The sequence below is a fragment of the Aquarana catesbeiana genome, linkage group LG04 (assembly GCF_042186555.1).
Source record: "Aquarana catesbeiana isolate 2022-GZ linkage group LG04, ASM4218655v1, whole genome shotgun sequence".
NCBI classification, from domain to species: Eukaryota; Metazoa; Chordata; class Amphibia; order Anura; family Ranidae; genus Aquarana; species Aquarana catesbeiana.
The window spans coordinates 125,115,445-125,134,114 of record NC_133327.1 but is presented as its reverse complement, the minus strand read 5'-3'; the positions used below and the strand labels follow the sequence as shown (position 1 = coordinate 125,134,114).

The window sequence follows — 18,670 nt, the reverse complement described above, 5'->3', positions numbered from 1 at the left end:
CCATGCCCTGCTCATCTACATCTCAGGGTCTGGTTTTTGAGAGGGGAAGGCTTGAAGCCTTAGGTTGTCCAGAAGAAGCCATTCCGACTCTTCTTAATGCCAGATGGAAGAGCACTAATAGAGTTTATGAACGTATCTGGTCCAAGTTCACAGAACACATGGCCTCTAGACCTAATCCTTGTGGCTCTCCAGAAGTCCAGGATATCCTGAGCTTTCTGCAAACAGGGTTGGATTTGCCTCTAGCAGTAAGTTCCTTTCGTGTACAAATATCAGCCATCTCTGCGTTTACAGGAATTTCATGGGCTAACCACGCCCTGGTTCGCCAATTCTTCAAGGGTGCTATCAGGCTAAGACCTCAAAGAAAACCAAGGTTTCTTAAATGGGATCTTCCCCTTGTTCTAGATTTTCTTTCCACACTTGGAACAGATCCTGAAAATCCTCTATCAGTTAAAGACCTCACACTCAAGACCGTCTTCCTGGTGGCAGTAACTTCAGCCAAAAGAGTGTCTGAAATCAGAAACTTAAAGAGCCTTTCCTGACCTTTTTTTCCGGATAGAGCAGTGTTAATTCCCATGCTGGGCTCAAACCCTAAAGTGACATCTATTTTTTACGAAAATCAAGAAATTGTGTTGCCTACCTTTGGCACAACATAGGGTCAAGATGTCTATCCCCTTGATGTGGGACATACTTTGAGTCAATATTTGGAAGTTACGGAATCGTTTAGACAAACAGACTTTCTTTTTATTCTTCTACGGGGAAAAAATAAAGGAAAGCGGGCCTCAATTAGATCCATTTCTGCTTGGATAGTACAGACTATTCAAAGGGCTTATAAAGCGAAGGGCTTGGCTCCTCCAGAGGCAGTGACTGCACACTCAACTTGGAGTATCTCAACCTCTTGGGCGGCTTCTCGTCATGTCGCACCTGATGTTATATGTAGAACGGCTTCTTCGTCATCTATTAATACGTTTGTTTCCCACTATTGTGTTGAACCAGCCGCCTTGTCATCCGTTAATTTTGGTTTGAAAGTGCTGTCAGTTGACAGTGTTAAATAAATTTATTTTCTTGCTCAGCATTGTGCCCACCCGGGTGTGTTTGGTGAGTTATTTCCCACACATATGCTGCCATGGAGCCTGTCAGGAAAACGGAAAATTTATATCAAATACTTACCGTAATTTTCCTTTCCTGATAGGCTCCATGGCAGCAGGAGTCCCTCTCAATGCTTGGAGTAGGCTAGTTACGAAACACGGCTGGGAGCTCACAGCTGAAATCTATAGGGAGGGGTCCTATTGGGTAGTTATGGAGGCGGGGTCAACCCACACGTATGCTGCCATGGAGCCTATCAGGAAAGGAAAATTACGGTAAGTATTTGATATAATTTTTCCGTTTTAACATCCAGTGTGCATGGGGCCTTAAAATGATAAAAGTCACAGGTGTTTCAGCTGATGGGAGATCACATTCTGGTTTTCCTGCTGTGATGTTACTAACAATGGCCATAGGTTGATGGTGGGTGCTCACACATGTTGGAGAAGTAAATGTAATGGTTACAGAGTTCCTTATAAATGAAAAAAATAAAAATAAAACAGGACTTGAAACCAATGGCTATGGTGCAATGCATTTAGGTAAACTAGATGTAAACCAGAACTGAATGACATTGCATGTGCTAAAGAACAGTGTTTCATAAAGAATTGCCATTTTTCAAATACGATACTATTTTCACCTTTTTTTTTACCCTGTCATGCTCTTGCAGCACCTTTGCACCCAATACCTGTCTACATGCATGCACTGCGGCAATGGCTGCTTGGCATTTTTCATGTTGGGTGCTTTGGCGGTGTGACAGGGATGGAGCGTTGTCATAATATAACAGGAAGTGCTTATATTAGGGAAGATGAACCTTCATGGCACAATCATCTATTTATATTAATGAAAGCTGCTGATTTAAAAAGGGAAAAATTACTTTTGAAATTACTTTATCATGTAGCTTACATGATATTTTAGTGATTCCTGTTAGACCCCTTTCACACTGAGGCGCTTTACAGATGCTACAGCACTAAAAATAGCGCCTGCATAGCGCCTGTAAAGAGCCGCTCCTGTCTCTCCAGTGTGAAAGCCCGAGGGCTTTCACACTGGAGCGGTGCGCTGGCAGTACTCTAAAAAAAAGTCCTGCAAACTGCATCTTTGGAGCGGTGAAGGAGCAGTGTATACACAGCTCCTTCACCGCTCCTGCCCATTGAAATGAATGGGCACCACTGCAGAACCGCTAGCAAAGCGTTGCTGCAGGGGTGCTTTGCGGTCGTTTTAACCCTTTTTCGACCGCTAGTGGAGGTTAAAACTGCCCCGCTAGAAGCCGAAAACCCCCACAAAAACTACGGTAAAACGCCACTAAAAATTGCGGCGCTTTACTGCCAACGGCGCCCACGCCCCAGTGTGAAAGGCGTCTTACATATACTTTAATCCTTTTTGTTGTAAAATGTGCGTAGATACAGGAAGTTAGATAAGAACCGGCGTAAATTTAAGATTGTGTATTATTTTTTTTTTTTTTTCTTACAATGTCGATGCTGTAAGCCAGTGTTTCTCAACTTCAGTCCTCAAGGTGCCCCAGCAGTTTATGTTTTCAGGATTTCCCTCAGATGAAACAGCTGTGGTAATTACTAAGGCAGTGAAACTGATCAAATCACCTGTGCAAAATAATCGAAAGCCTGAAAACATGACCTGTTGGGGCGCCTTGAGGACTGGAATTGAGAAACATTGCTGTAAGCTTTTACAATGTTACTCAACATTTTATCTTGTATTGGGGTTATCAGTACTGGAGCTGTAAAAGAGGATGTCTAGGAAGTGAACAATTTATCCAAAGGTCATTTTATTGGTTTTATGTCTGCACAGTGTTTCAAGGATATCATATCTATACATAAACCTGAACTGTGGTTTAAACTGTAGGAATATAGATAGAAGGGAGAACCTAGTTACAAACACCATGGCACTTCATCAACGTTTCAAGCCGTGGCAGAACGTATTACTTGGAATCCTTTGTTTCCCTCTGCTGCCATTTTACCTGTGTATCTACTGTCTATGTGAGTACTTTATATTTCTTTTTTATATATATGCAATTCAGGGCCAGATTTTCATCATTAGAGGCTGTAGGCACAAAGTTTTGGCACTCTCATAATAATCTTGTGGTAGAATAAGCCCTTTTACAAAGCATTGTTATGTTTTACTGCTACTAAACGAAGTGAAGAGGTTACTCGACTTGTGAAAATTCTCGTATGGTAGAATACAACTTCTGAAGTGATGTAATGTGTTATATTGTATTGTAATGTATTCTTTCATATCCGATCATTTGTGGGCTTGCTCTTCCGATTTTTTTTCAGACAAATACTGTACTGCTTAAACGTAAATTGTACGAGAAATATTTTTGTGTTTGTCCCTTCGGATAATTTCAGATGAACTGTCAGAATCGGCTTTCAAAAGCTGTGTACTAATGATCAGATTATATAATTGCTTCGAAAGCGGTATTATTTGTCCGATTTTCTGATCGTGTGTACTAGGCCTTAGGATATTGTGTTTTATTGGTGCTACACTGACTTAAATATTTTGACACTGTGTAAATATGCTTATATCTCTATAGGTACAGTATATGTCTACTGTGCACAGTGTTAAAAACAGTTTTGTTTTTTTCTACAATGTTCATTTTTTTTTTAGAAAGTGACATTTGTTCAACTGTTGAAGTTTGTTTTTATTCAGTTTACAGCTCTGCACGTCAATGAATCACTGATGTTATTTGACAGTTTCTAGTAAAACAAATCCACAACTTTTTTTTTAAATATTAAACCCTGTTGGGGAGATATTAATTCACTTTATGTGTTTGTTAACCCAAAATAAAAAATACAGATCCTGGTCCCTTAACCACTTGCTTACTAGGCACTTAAACCCCCCTCCTATCCAGACCAATTTTCAGCTTTCAGTGCTCTCACATTTTGAATGACAATTACTCAGTCATGCAGCACTGTACCCAACTGATTTTTTTGTCCTTTTTTTCATACAAATAGAGCTTTATTTTGGTGGTATTTGATCACCTCTGGGTTTTTTTTTTTTTTGCGCTATAAATGAAAAAAGCCCGAAAATTTTGAAAAAAAAACGAATTTTTCTTAATTTCTGTGATAAAATTTTGCAAATTAGTAATTTTTCTTCATAAATTGTGGCCACAATTTATACTGCTACATATCTTTGGTAAAAATAACCAAAAATTTGTGGAAATTATTTGGTCTGCGTGAAAGTTTTAGAGTCTACAAGCTATGGTGCAAATCATAAAAAAATTATCACATCTGATGTGCTGGTGGCCTATCTCATTTCCTGAGACCCTAACAAGCCAGTAAAGTACAAATGCCCCCCAAATAACCCCTTTTTGGAAAGTAGACATTTCAATGTATTTAGTTAGAGGCATGGTGAGTTATTTGAAGTTGTATTTTTTCCCACAATTCTTTGCAAAATTGAGATTTTTTTTTCCCACAAAATTGTCATTGTGATAGCTTATTTCTCTCACATGGCATGTGTATACCACAAATGACACCCCAAAATACATTCTGCTACTCCTCCTGAGTATTACAATACCACATGTGTGTGACTTTTTCACTGCCTGGCCACATACAGAGGCCCAACATGCATGGAGCACCATCAGGTGTTCTAGGAGCATAAATTACACATCACATTTCTCAACCACCTATTACACTTTTGAAGGCCCTGGAGCACCGGGACAATGGAAACACCCACAAAATGACCCCATTTTGGAAAGCTTACACCCCAATGTATAATCTATGAGGCATAATGAGTTTTTTGAATGGTTTATTTTTTTCCAGAAGTTTTTGGAAAATGTGGAAAAAAATGAAAACGCATTTTTTTTTACACAAAGTTGTCAGTTTATAAGATATTTCCAACACATAGCATTTAGATAGCAAAAATGACACCCCAAAATACATTATGCCACTCCTCCTGAGTATTACGATACCACATGTGTGGGACTTTTTCACTGCCTGGCCACATACAGAGGCCCAACATGCATGGAGCACCATCAGGTGTTCTAGGAGCATAAATTACACATCACATTTCTCAACCACCTATTACACTTTTGAAGGCCCTGGAGCACCAGGACAATGGAAACACCCACAAAATGACCCCATTTTGGAAAGCTAACACCCCAACGTATAATATATGAGGCATAATGAGTCTTTTGAACAGTTCATTTTTTTCCAGAAGTTTTTGAAAAATGTGGAAAAAAAATGAAAACGCATTTTTTTTACACAAAGTTGTCCGTTTATAAGATATTTCCAACACATAGCATTTTGATAGCAAAAATGACACCCCAAAATACATTCTGCTACTCCTCCTGAGTATGGTGATACCACATGTGTGAGACTTTTACACAGCCTGGCCACATACAGAGATCCAACATGCAAGGAACACCGTCAGGTGTTCCAGGGACACATAGCATGCACATACCAAGAATTACACCCCAAAATACATTGAGCAAAGCGTAAACAAAAGATTACCTGTGGTTGTAGTAGCGCAGTTGTACACAGGAGGATAGCACTGGTCCAGGCAGCAGGGAGGGACTTGGTCAGCAGCGGCGAACACAATTGTCCAGGCAGCAGGCAGGGTTACTGTCCATATAAAGTCCAGGTTCAGTGCAGGCAGAGATATTGTCCGCAGTGCCAAAAATATTGGTCCTGGTAGTAGGCAGGTCCATGTGGTGTGGTCAGTGCGACAGCCAGAGGCATGACGGCAGTAAGTCCTACAGGCAGAAGTAGGGCTTCATTCAGGACAGAATGGGGACAGGGGTAGAGGCTTCTCCCACCCAAATCTCTTTGAAGCCTCTGAGTCTCCAGACCCTAATCTAGGATTGAGAAAACAAAAAAAATTGTTTTCTTCATCCAGAAAAACAATTCTGGAGCCCCTCACATATGTGAGACCCCTGTGTTGAATCCCACTAGTCCAGTATCAGGGTACAAGATCAGTCCAAGAGGCAGGCAAATATCATGGTCAAACAGTCCAAGGTCAGTTCCAGATCAGGCAGATGTATGTACAGAATTGTTAGGCAGAAGCATGGTTGAATAACAGTCCAGGGTCAGTTCCAGATCAGGCAGCGGTATGTACAGAATCGTTAGGCAGAAGCATGGTCGAATAACAGTCCAGGGTCAGTTCCAGATCAGGCAGAGGTATGTACAGAATCGTTAGGCAGAAGCGTGGTCAAATAACAAGACAGGGTCAGTTACAGAGGAGGCAGTGGCATAAGGGGTGTGAGGGTAAATTGCAGAAACAGAGGCTTACGTTTACCATACTTCACTAATAATTTAGTGAAGTATGGTAACGGTGAACACATTCACCTACGCAGAGGCCTGGTTCAGAAGGACATTGTGCACAATAAAAAGATGTGTCTCTTCTTAATCCTGCTCTGGTACACACCTTACATTTTTTTGCCTTCGTTGGCCTGTTGGTTTGGGAGGGATCTTATCGCGAAAGTGGCGTTGGGAGAGTCGACTTAGAACATCTGTTTGGATATTTTCTGCGGGGCCGTTTGGGAATATAAGGGCAGTGAAAACTTCCCCCTGGTAGCCAAGGAAGCGTTTGGGGTTTTGGGTGGAGTTACGATAAATGACATATGAATTGTAGATGGCCAAATGAAAAAAATAAATTGCGACTTTCTTATACCAATGGTATGTCCGTCTTGTAGCAAGGTACGGTTCCAGCATCTGGTCCTTCAAGTCGACTCCCCCCATAAACAAATTATAATCATAGATGCATTTAGGTTTCTGTATGGGGCCATTTCTTCTGGGGATTTCCATGAAGGTATCATCGTGGATTGAAGACAACATGTACACATCTCTTTTGTCTCTCCACTTCACTGCCAAAATCTTGTTGTTTCGTAGACTTGCAGTTTCTCCTTTTCTCAATTTCTTATTGACCAGACTTTGAGGAAAGCCCTTCCGGTTCTTTTTTACGGTACCACATGCAGGCGTCTTCTTCCGATGAAGGTTGTGGAACAGGGGCAGAGATGTGTAGAAGTTGTCTACATACAGGTGGTTCTATAATCAAATATATAAAAAGCTCAAGCGCTGACGTGGTTACGAGTTGCTACTACGGAGACCAAATGGTTAATATGAGATGACCAAATAATATAGCTGCAACTCAATAAGTGATGGATCAGTAAATAGTAAAGTGGTCAGTTGCGCTTATATTATCCTCATATGCCCATTAAAATGGTGAAAGGTAAAAAATATACTTCTAATGCCGCGTACACACGGTCGGACTTTTCGTCTACAAAAGTCCAACGGACGCCGACGGACTAAAGCTGGCTGGTAATCCGATCGTGTGTGGGCTTCTCCGGACTTTCAGCAGACTTTTTCAGCCTCAAATCCGACGGACTTTAGATTTGAAACATGCTTCAAATCTTTACGTCGTAACTACGACGGACCCCGAAATCCGCTCGTCTGTGTGCTAGTCCGACGGACAAAAACCCATGCTAGGGCAGCTATTGGCTACTGGCTATGAACTTCCTTATTTTAGTCCGGTGTACGTCATCACGTACGAATCCGTCGGACTTTTGTGTGGTCGTGTGTAGGCAAGTCCGTTCGTTAGAAAGTCTGCTGCAAGTCCGCCGAAAGTCCGCAGGAAGTCTGTCGGACAGGCTGTCGGACTTTTGTAGACGAAAAGTCCGACCGTGTGTACGCGGCATAAAAGTACCTCCAAATAATCTTAATCTACAAATTCTTACAAACTTTTTAAAATAAAATATAAATCAATCTAATCCCACCATTATACATGTATTGTGCTCATAAAAATGCATTAGTGATAAAACTTACTGAAATGTGTCTGTGCTTTAAAACATATCTACTGCTCATAACAAATGAAATAAAATAAAATAAAATAAGATTATATCTGATTAAATATATACCGAGCTCCTTAAAACTTCCAAAAAATAAATAAATAAATGCAAATGTGCAAAAAGGTATACAAAAAATTTTCCTTTTTCTAAAAAATCCCTTTCATGTGAAATGTAGCTAATTCATCAAGTGTTATATAATCAGACTCCTCATTGTCAAATATCTTGTGACAATATTGAAACAAAATTAAATGAAATTGGTGTCAAACAAATGTGTTACTTTTACTTCTTTCACTTCTTCTTTGATGTTAATCGCTCCTTCACTCAGGTTCCGGACATGTAAAAAAAGAAATTATACATCCATTGCGCAGAGATTTAAACACTAATTGGATACTATCTATCAGGTAGAGATGTTCCACTCACATAACCTCCTCAGTGGGATCGCTTTTTATTGATCAGCTGCAAACCGGAGCTCAGCGGTAATGTGCTGCATTCACCGCCGCTCACACACTGCAGATGCTGGGGACTTGACAGGTTCCTCCTACATGTTACGTCACTGCCACGTGACCTTGAAAAAGGGTTTTTTTAGAAAAAGGAAGATTTTTTGCATACCTTTTTGCACATTTGCATTTATTTATTTATTTGTTATGAGCAGTAGATATGTTTTAAAGCACAGACACATTTCAGTAAGTTTTATCACTAATGCATTTTTATGAGCACAATACATGTATAATGGTGGGATTAGATTGATTTATATTTTATTTTAAAAAGTTTGTAAGAATTTGTAGATTAAGATTATTTGGAGGTACTTTTAGAAGTATATTTTTTACCTTTCACCATTTTAATGGGCATATGAGGATAATATAAGCGCAACTGACCACTTTACTATTTATTGATACATACAGGTGGTAGCCTTTCTCCAGTAGGGGGTATGTGAGGTCCCAAACAATTTTCCCGCTTGATCCCAAGTAGTCTGGGCAATTAGGGGGTTGCAGCTGGGTGTCCTCCCCTTCGTACACTTTGAAGGCATACATGTAACCTGTGACTCGGTCACATAATTTGTATACCTTCACCCCATAGCAGGCCCTTTTACTGGGACTATATTGTTTTATTTTAAGCCTGCCATTAAACTTAACAAGGGACTCATCCACACATATGTTTTTGTCTGGGGGGGAATAGTGCAGAAAAATAATTTAAAAGTGGCGGAATTTTGAAAAGTCTGTCATAGTTTGGGTCATTTCGGGGAGGGCACTGGGTATTGTCATTGAAATGAAGAAACCTCAATATCATGAGGTATCTGTTTCTGGGCATTACCTTGGAGAATACTGGCATGTGTTGGAGGGGGTGGGTTGACCAATAGGACATCAAAGTGTTTTTTTTTGTGAGTCCCATATTAAATGTGAGCCCTAAAAAAACCTTCAACTCCTCCACCGTTAGGTCTCTCCACTCATAGGGACGGGCATAGTAGGATGTTGGATTATTCGAAATGAATTGCTGTGCATAAAGGTTGCACTGGGCCACAATATTTGACAGCATGTCCTCGGTAAAAATTAAATAAAAAAAATCTATTGGGGAAAAATTCTCCATGTTCACCTGGACTCCTGGCTGGGCAGTGAAAGGGGGAATGTTGGCTTCTCCTGAATTAGGAGGAAGCCACAAGGGGTTCTGCAGGGCATAGGGAAGGCTGGCATGGGTCCTTGGCCTTTCTTGCCAAGGCACTGCGGTGCTGGTGGATGGCACTGCAGTGCTGGTGGATGGCACTGCGGTGCTGGTGGATGGGACTGCAGTGCTGGTGGATGGGACTGCCATGCTGGTGGATGGCACTGCAGTGCTGGTAGATGCCACTGCCTCCTCACCAGAACGCCTTCGTTTGGCGGGCCGAATATCTTCCTCCTCTGAGTCACTCAGTGTTCCACTACTGAGGACTGGCTCATAATTTATGTCCGACTCAGAATCGGAGTCGAAAAAGGAAATCCGAAAAAGAGAGCTCCCTGTTGCTCTCGTCGGCCTGGGACAGTATTTGGTACGCCTCCTCGGCAGAAAAGCTTCTTTTGGACATGGTTGCTAAGCCTGCACTGATGGGCACTGATGAGGTGGAACAGATGTGCACTGATGAGGTGGAAAAGATGTGCAGATGTGCACTGATGAGGTGGCACTGGTGGGCACTGATGAGGCGGCAGAGGTGGGCACTGATGAGGCGGCACAGGTGGGCACTGATGAGGTGGCACAGGTGGGCACTGATGAGGTGGGACAGATGTGCACTGAGATGGCACAGATGTGCACTGATGAGGTAGCACAGATGTGTACTGATGAGGTGGCACAGCTGGGCACTGATGGGACGGCACAGATGGGGTGGCACAGATGGAGCGGCGCAGATGGGGCGGCACAGATGGAGCAGCACAGATGAGCACTAATGAGGTGGCACAGATGGGCACTGATGAGGCGGCACAGATGTGCACTGATTGCACAGATGTGCACTGAGGCAGCACAGATGGGCACTGATTGGCACAGGTGGGCACTGATGAGGTGGCACAGGTGGGCACTGATGAGGTGGCACAGGTGGGCACTGATTGTGCAGATGTGCAGCTGGACACTAATCACTGCTGGGCAGACAGGTGGGCACCGATTGGCACAGGTGGGCACCGATTGGCACAGGTGGGCACCGATTGGCACAGGAGGGCACTGTACTGATGGTGGACTGTACTGATGGGGCACTGTGGGCACTGTAGGCACTGTATAAGCATTTTTGAAAACTCACAGATCGCTGACAGAAGCTCCTTCTCCTCACACACTGTCTCTGTGTGAGGAGAGAGAGCCAGCAATGAGCGATGATCTCAAATGTTTACATTTGAGATCATCGCTCATTGGCCATGGCGATCGCTCTGTAAATGGCCGCTGTGATTGGCCATTTACAGCGATCTGTGATTGGCTGTGTCCAAGGGACACGGCCAACACAGACGAGCGCGCAACGGGGAGCAAGGAAAGGGAAGGCCGTCATATGACGGCCTCCCGGGAATTGACATTGAATTGGACTGGGAAATTGCACTGGTCTCTTTTGTCAAAAGAGGATGATGTGACAGGAAGAGTAATGATCTACAGTGGAAGTTTGTGCAGGAGGGTGGAAGTCCTGAGAATAGTCTGCAGGAGATACGCAGAGGAGGAGAAATAGTCTGCATGGTGTTATGCAGGGGAAGTGCCTGTAGATATTATGTGTACATCAGTACTTCACGGCTCAACCTTTCATTCTAATTCTTAAATATTATGGCAATGCAATTGTTCTATGGGCATCCCATATTTCCTTTCCCTCAACCAAGTTATATTCCCCAATAAACAAAACAAAACAACGCAAATGACTGTTCATTGTCTCAGAAGTGATAGATGGAGGTCTGGCAGCAGGGTGACATGGTGGATGTTAGTTACTAGTAGCAACCAAGTGCTACACAGGTATTTACAATGCTCGTTTTTATAAAAGACTTCTACAGTGTGCTATGCCAGGCTCTAATAGAGGGGCTGGTATTGAGTGTTATATCTGAGTTAACAAACACTTTAAATGAGATTAGAAATAAGGGGACATCTCAGCATAGGTTCACAGACAGCAAAAAAAGCTGCCTAAGCTTTTCACCTGTCTCCTCACTTCTTGTCCCAGTTGGCACCAGTCACCCAAATTTTGGGTTGACTTTTAAGTGGAACTTTAGTCAGAAAATTAAGTCTTGCTGGATCACTTCAGGCTGGCTGCTTTTTCAGGTATAGCTATGTAAAACATAAAAAATCAGTACCTATACTGTTTAAAATCCCAAAATACACTGTCTCACCTGCTCTGCACTGTGCCGAATTTGTAGAGGCCTTTTTAATGACAGCCTAAAGATTCACTGCTGTTCAGGGGCTCTGGGCTTTAGCAAAATGGCAGCCTCCAGCAAGAAAAAAAACAGTAACAATGCTGGAGGCAATTTACAGCACACACTGATTTTGGTAGCATGATTATTAATGTGGAATGTATATTCCTTGCTGAAGAACATTATTTTTCATCAAGCTGTTATGGGTAAAGTTCCACTACAGCTACAGCGCAGTCGTCCAGTTCTGGGAGGCCATATGACGGCCTCCGGTGATCCCGCCTGCCACACCCCTCAGTGGGGGGTGTCCTTTGGACACTGCTGATCACAGATTGAGGTAAAGTGCCAATCAGCGGCTCTTTACCACGTGATCAACTCTGTCCAATCACAGCTGGTCACGGAGGTAAACAGAAGGCTATCAGCACTCTTTACCGAGAAGAAGAGAGCCGATAACCGGCTTGTATAAAAGGGACATGTACACTGATGATCAGGGAACTGATTATCAGTGTCCTGAATATCAGTGCAGTCCCAACAGTGCCCACTAGTGCTGCAAATCAGTGCCCACCAATGCTGCCAATCAGTGCCCATCAGTGTCACCTATCAGTGCCCCTCAATGCCCACCAGTGCGGTCTCTTTAGTTCCCATCAGTGTAGTCTATCAGTGCCCTTCAGTGCAGCCTATCAGTGCCCATCAATGCTGTCTCATCAGTGCAGCCTTATCAGCGCACATCAGTGAAAGAGAAAATTTACCTGTTTGCAAAATTTTATAACAAACTATGAAAAAGTTTTTGTTTTTTGTTTTTTCAAAATTTTTGGTCTGTATCTGTTTATTTTGCAAAAAGTAAAAAAACCCAATGGTGATTAAATACCACCAAAAGAATTTGTGTGAAAAATATTTAGTTTGGGTATAGTGTTGCATGACCTCGCAATTGTCATTCAATGTGCAACAGCGCTGAAAGCTAAAAGTTGGCCTGGGCAGGAAGGGGGTAAAAGTGCCCAGTAGGCAAGTAGTTAACCTTCTGTTAGTGGTAGCTCAATGGATAGTAGATTTTGAAATTTCACAGCAAGACCTACTAACCACACTAGGCACCCTGAACCTGTATATTGGCATTCAGATTGCATTAACACTTTCACAATTTTTGCTAGATACAGCAGATGGTGTTTGATTTAATACTTAAAAACTTTCACCATCAAAGTTTTTTTTTTTTTATCTTGTTTGGAACTCTACAAATTCTGTTTCTAAAATAAGTCAAATTCTATGTGAAAAAAACATTCATATGCTTAATGAGTGAGCTTTACAGGAGGACATTCCATAGTGGCAGCCTTTTTCAACCTATTTAACAGCGGGGAACTCTTGAAATAACTTTCAGGTCTCAGGGATTACTAAATCCACAGCTCATGGTGCTAGTGGAAATCCTGGGTGTAAGTTGTGTGAATCTTGAGTGCAAATATTAATAAAAAAAGACCCCAAGGGGGTTGATTTACTAGGACTGGAGAGTGAAAAATCTGGTGCAGTTCTGCATGGTAGCTAATCAGCTTCTAACTTCAGCTTGTTCAATTAAACTTTGACAATGAGCCTAGGTTCACAAATCAGCAGCTATTGCCGGCAATGGCACAGTCCGAATCGGTGCGGCGCCAACTTTGCACTGCTGTACCGATCCCCAAAAGTAGTTCCTGTACTACTTTTGATGACTTCGGGGGGCCATTTGTATAAACAGCTGTGCATGAACCCGCACAGATGTCTGTAAAATCGCCCCTGAAGTCAGACTGCCGAAGTTCAGCTGAAATCCCACGATTTCTAACCAGAAGCAATGTGAGTCTAAAACCTGGAAGCTGATTGGTTTCAATGAACAGCTGCACCAGATTTTGCAGTCTCTGGTTTTAGTAAATCAACCACATTGTGTTCCTTATGCCTTGCAAACACTGGTGCATTGAGTATTCACCCTGCACTTCAGCAAGTTCATTAACATTGTATTCTAGTCTTCCCTGTGGTGGGCACTGAATTGGGGAGAACATAGAAAAGTCTGGTTCACCTTAGTTTATGAGGTCTCTAGTGCATAGTGTAAGTCGTAATTCAAATGAACATCCTTAGGTGGGGGCTATGTTTATTTTAGCTTAAACAGGCCCAGCACAGTCAGAAGAAACCCCAAGACCCTTGCTTTCCTTGCTTTCCTCTTACCCTATGGACCCGCCAACCTTCAAAATGGGGTGAAATGTAGCTGTACATATAATTTCTCTTTATTATGTGACAACTTTTATAAATTTATAGGCACAACTATTGAGCATTATCCTTGTACTGAAAATATATAATTCTAGAAGCATCAGTAATTTATTTAAATTGTGTGTATGTGTGTGTATATACAGTGGGGTCGGAAAGTATTCAGACCCCCTTAAATTTTTCAGTCTTTGTTATATTGCAGCCATTTGCTAAAATCATTTAAGTTCATTTTTTTCCCTCATTAATGTACACACAGCACTCCATATTGACAGAAAAACACAGAATTGTTGAAATTTTTGCAGATTTATGAAAAAAGAAAAACTGAAATATCACATGGTCCTAAGTATTCAGACCCTTTGCTCAGTATTTAGTAGAAGCACCCTTTTGATCTAATACAGCCATGAGTCTTTTTGGGAAAGATGCAACAAGTTTTTCACACCTGGATTTGGGGATTCTCTGCCATTCCTCCTTGCAGATCCTCTCCAGTTCTGTCAGGTTGGATGGTAAATGTTGATGGACAGCCATTTTTAGGTCTCTCCAGAGATGCTCAATTGGGTTTAAGTCAGGGCTCTGGCTGAGCCATTCGTTGTGTTGTTGAGTTTTGTGAAGCCACTCCTTCGTTATTTTAGCTGTGTGCTTAGGGTCATTGTCTTGTTGGAAGGTAAACTTGCGGCCCAGTCTGAGGTCCTGAGCACTCTGGAGAAGGTTTTCGTCCAGGATATCCCTGTACTTGGCCGCATTCATCTTTCCCTCTATTGCAACCAGTTGTCCCGTCCCTGCAGCTGAAAAACACCCCCACAGTATGATGCTGCCACCACCATACTTCACTGTTGGGACTGTATTGGACAGGTGATGAGCAGTGCCTGGTTTTCTCCATGCATACCGCTTAGAATTAAGGCCAAAATGTTCTGTCTTGGTCTCATCACACCAAAGAATCTTATTTCTCACCATCTTGGAGTCCTTCAGATGTTTTTTAGCAAACTCCATGCAGGCTTTCATGTGTCTTGCACTGGGGAGAGGCTTCCGTCGGGCCACTCTGCCATACAGCCCTGACTGGTGGACAGCTGCAGTGATGTTTGACTTTCTACAACTTTCTCCCATCTCCTGACTGCATCTCTGGAGCTCAGCCACAGTGATCTTTGGGTTCTTCTTTACCTCTCTCACCAAGGCTCTTCTCCCCCGATATCTCAGTTTGGCCGGACGGCCAGCTCTAGGAAGGGTTCTGGTCGTCCCAACCGTCTTCCATTTAAGGATTATGGAGGCCACTGTGCTCTAAGGAACCTTAAGTGCAGCAGAAATTTCTTTTGTAACCTTGGCCAGATCTGTGCCTTGCCACAATTCTGTCTGTAAGATCTTCAGGCAGTTTCTTTGATCTCATGATTCTCATTTGCTCTGACATGCACTGTGAGCTGTAAGGTCTTATATAGACAGGTATGTGGCTTTCCTAATCAAGTCAAATCAGTATAATCAAACACAGCTGGACTCAAATGAAGGTGTAGAACCATCTCAAGGATGATCAGAAGAAATGGACAGCACCTGAGTTAAATATATGAGTGTCACAGCAAAGGGTCTGAATACTTAGGACCATGTGATATTTCAGTTTTTCTTTTTTAATAAATCTGCAAAAATGTCAACAATTCTGTGTTTTTCTGTCAATATGGAGTGCTGTGTGTGCATTAATGAGGAACAAAAAATGAATTTAAATGATTTTAGCAAATGGCTGCAATATAACAAAGAGTGAAAAATTTGAATGCTTTCCGTCCCCACTGTATATGTGTGTATATATATATATATATATATATATATATATATATATATATATATATATGTGTGTGTATATACTCACTGGCCACTTTATTACACCTTGCTAGTACCAGGTTGGACCCCTTTAGAACTCCCTTAATTCTGCATAAAATACATTCAACAAGTTGTTGGAAAAAAAATTCAGAGATTTTGGTCCATATTGCTGTAGATTTGTTGGCTGCACATCCATGATGTAAATCTTTAGTTCCATCACTTCCCAAAGCTGCTCTATTGGATTGAGATCTGATGACTGTGGAGGACACTGGAGTACAGTGAACTCATTGACATGTTCAATAAAATCCAAACCAATAAGTGGTGAGATGATTTGAGCTTTGTGAAATGGTGCATTATCCTACTGGAAGTGGCCATCAGAAGATGGGTACACTGTAGTCATAAAGGGATGGACATGGTCAGCAGCAATACTCAGGTAGGCCGTGGCATTCAAACAATGCTCAATTTGTACTAAGGGGCCCAAAGTGTGCCAAGAAAATATCCCCCACAATTTTATACCACCAGCCTGAACTGTTGATACAAGGCAGGATTGATCCATGCTTTCATGTTTACACTAAATTCTGATGCTACCATCTGAATGTCGCACCTGAAATCGAGACTCATCAGACCAGGCAATGTTTTTCCAATCTTCCATTGTCAAATTGAACTGTGCGAACTGTAGCCTAGGTTTCCTGTTCTTAGCTAACAGGAGTGACACCCTGTGTGGTCTTCTGCTGCTGTAGCTCATCTGCTTCAAGGTTCAATATGTGTGCGTTCAGAGATGGTATTCTGCATACCTTGGTTGTAACAATTGGTTATTTGAGTTACTTTTGCCTTCTATCATCTGGAACCAGTCTTCCCATTCTCCTCTGACATCAACAAGGCATTTTCGGCCACACAACTTCCGCTCACTGGATATTTTCTCTTTTTTGGACCATTCTCTGTAAGCCCTAGAGATGGTTGTGTATGAAAATCCCAGGGGATCAGCAGTTTTTGAAATACTCAGACCAGCCCCAACAACCATGCCATGTTCAAAGTCACTTAAATCCCCTTTCTTCTCCATTCTGATGCTCAGTTTGAACGTCAGCAAGTCGTCTTCACCACGTCTAGATGCATAAATGCATTGAGTTGCTGCCATGTGATTGGCTGTTTACCAATTTGTGTTACCAAGCAATTGAACAGGTGTACCTAAAAAAGTGTCTGGTGAGTGCATATTTAAATTTGTATATAAAATGCAACATGGCTAGCACAAATATTAAGTGTTATCCTTAGACTGAAAAACATTAAACTACCATTATAACTACTATTATAATATGAGTGCTATTTTTAAGTATTATCATATTAGCTATCCTGTTTGATGTGTTGTATTCTCAGGCTTCAGAAAAAGTAAGAAGGGGAAAGATTTAGAAGAAGGAAATCACAGTTCTGGTGAGTGATTAGTTCTTATCTTCTTACTATGCGCTGCAATATAAAGGCTTATTCATACCTATGTGTATAATCAGGGCTGTCTTTAAAGCAGGGCAAAAGGAGAAATTGTCCTGGGCCCCATCATTGTTGCTGGGCCCAAAGTAGGTGCCCCATACTTGCCAACTATCTTGTCCCTTGAAATTTTAGTCCCGTGCTGTGTCCCAATATCTCAGTGTGAAGTTCTGTTGTTAATGCTAGTCAGCTCTGCCCTATTGCCCTGATGACTCACCTGCAGACCCTGTGTTTGCATGTAAATAATCGGCATTGATATGTAAATAGCCATGACATTAATATGTAAATAGCCGCGGGCAGGCTGCATTCATATGTAAATATAGGCATAATTCATATGTATATCATGCCCCCCTGAGGTCATATCCACCATCACTTCTGTTGCATGCTGCCCACTGAGGAGGTAAAGGGGCATGCTTGAAGGTCCTGCCTACAACTGGGGTCATTAAGCCTAACATCAGCCTGTTTTGCAAAGGTAAGTAAATTGGTGGTGGAACCCTTTTTCAAAATAACATGATGCCACAGCACCCTGAATTTTGGTGCATGTGAATACGAACATCTCAGCAGATGCATGAGGGTGTCATTAGCAATTAATAGCACTGCTGTGTATCTGCTAAAGAGCAGCATGTTTCTATGTCAGGAAAGCGATTTTTCATGCGTTCCCAACACACACAAATGTGAACGCAGGATAAATGTCTCTTTTACATTGGTGTTCAGTGTAGGTCTTCTCATTACATTGGGGCTTTGTGTAGAATACTTTCATTCACACTAGTGACCAGTGTGAAGGTCCCCCTTACATGGTGATCAGTGTCAATTTCTCCTTACACTGGTTACTGTGAATGCCCTTATTACATTAGATATCAGTGTAAATACACATTACATTGTGGCCAGTGAAGAAACTCCTCTTTATATTGGTAATCAGTAAAAAAAATCCAAACTTGCATTTGTGGTCAGTTTTAAATCTTCCCTTGCATTTGTGGCCCATGTAGAAGCCCCCTTTAAATTGGTGGTGAGTGTAAATCCCCCCTCACATTGGTGGCCAGTGTAGAAATCACCTTGATGGGTTGTTAATGTAAAATCCCCCATTACATTGATTGTCAGTGTAAATTCTTAATGATAAATGGGGAGTACTCAGAATGGTCAGGGGTGGGTAGTGGGGTCCCCAGGGTTCTGTGCTGGGACCAATCCTGTTAAATTTGTTCATAAACGACCTGGAGAATGGGGTAAACAGCTCAATCTCTGTATTTGCAGACGATACTAAGCTAAGCAGGGCAATAACTTCTCTGCAGAATGTGGAAACCTTGCAAGAAGATCTGAACAAATTAACTGGATGGGCAACTACATGGCAAATGAGGTTTAATGTAGAAAAATGTAAAATAATGCATTTGGGTGGCAAAAATATGAATGCAATCGACTCACTGGGGGAGAACCTCTGGGGGAATCTAGGATGGAAAAGGACCTGGGGGTCCTAGTAGATGATAGG

General features: G+C 42.0%; 1 protein-coding gene across 2 annotated transcripts in view; it reads left to right on the top strand.

The window, feature by feature from the left end:
- The first annotated feature begins 2,834 nt into the window (after window positions 1–2,834).
- The window catches only part of LOC141139439 (kyphoscoliosis peptidase-like), a 93,471-nt gene continuing 77,635 nt past the window's right edge, over window positions 2,835–18,670 (top strand). For both annotated transcript variants that reach the window (XM_073625515.1, XM_073625514.1), the window contains exons 1-2: window positions 2,835–3,068; window positions 17,086–17,139. In XM_073625515.1, coding sequence (XP_073481616.1) covers window positions 2,972–3,068; window positions 17,086–17,139 — 151 coding nt within the window. In that variant the 5' untranslated portion in view covers window positions 2,835–2,971. The remainder of the gene's footprint in view (window positions 3,069–17,085; window positions 17,140–18,670) is intronic.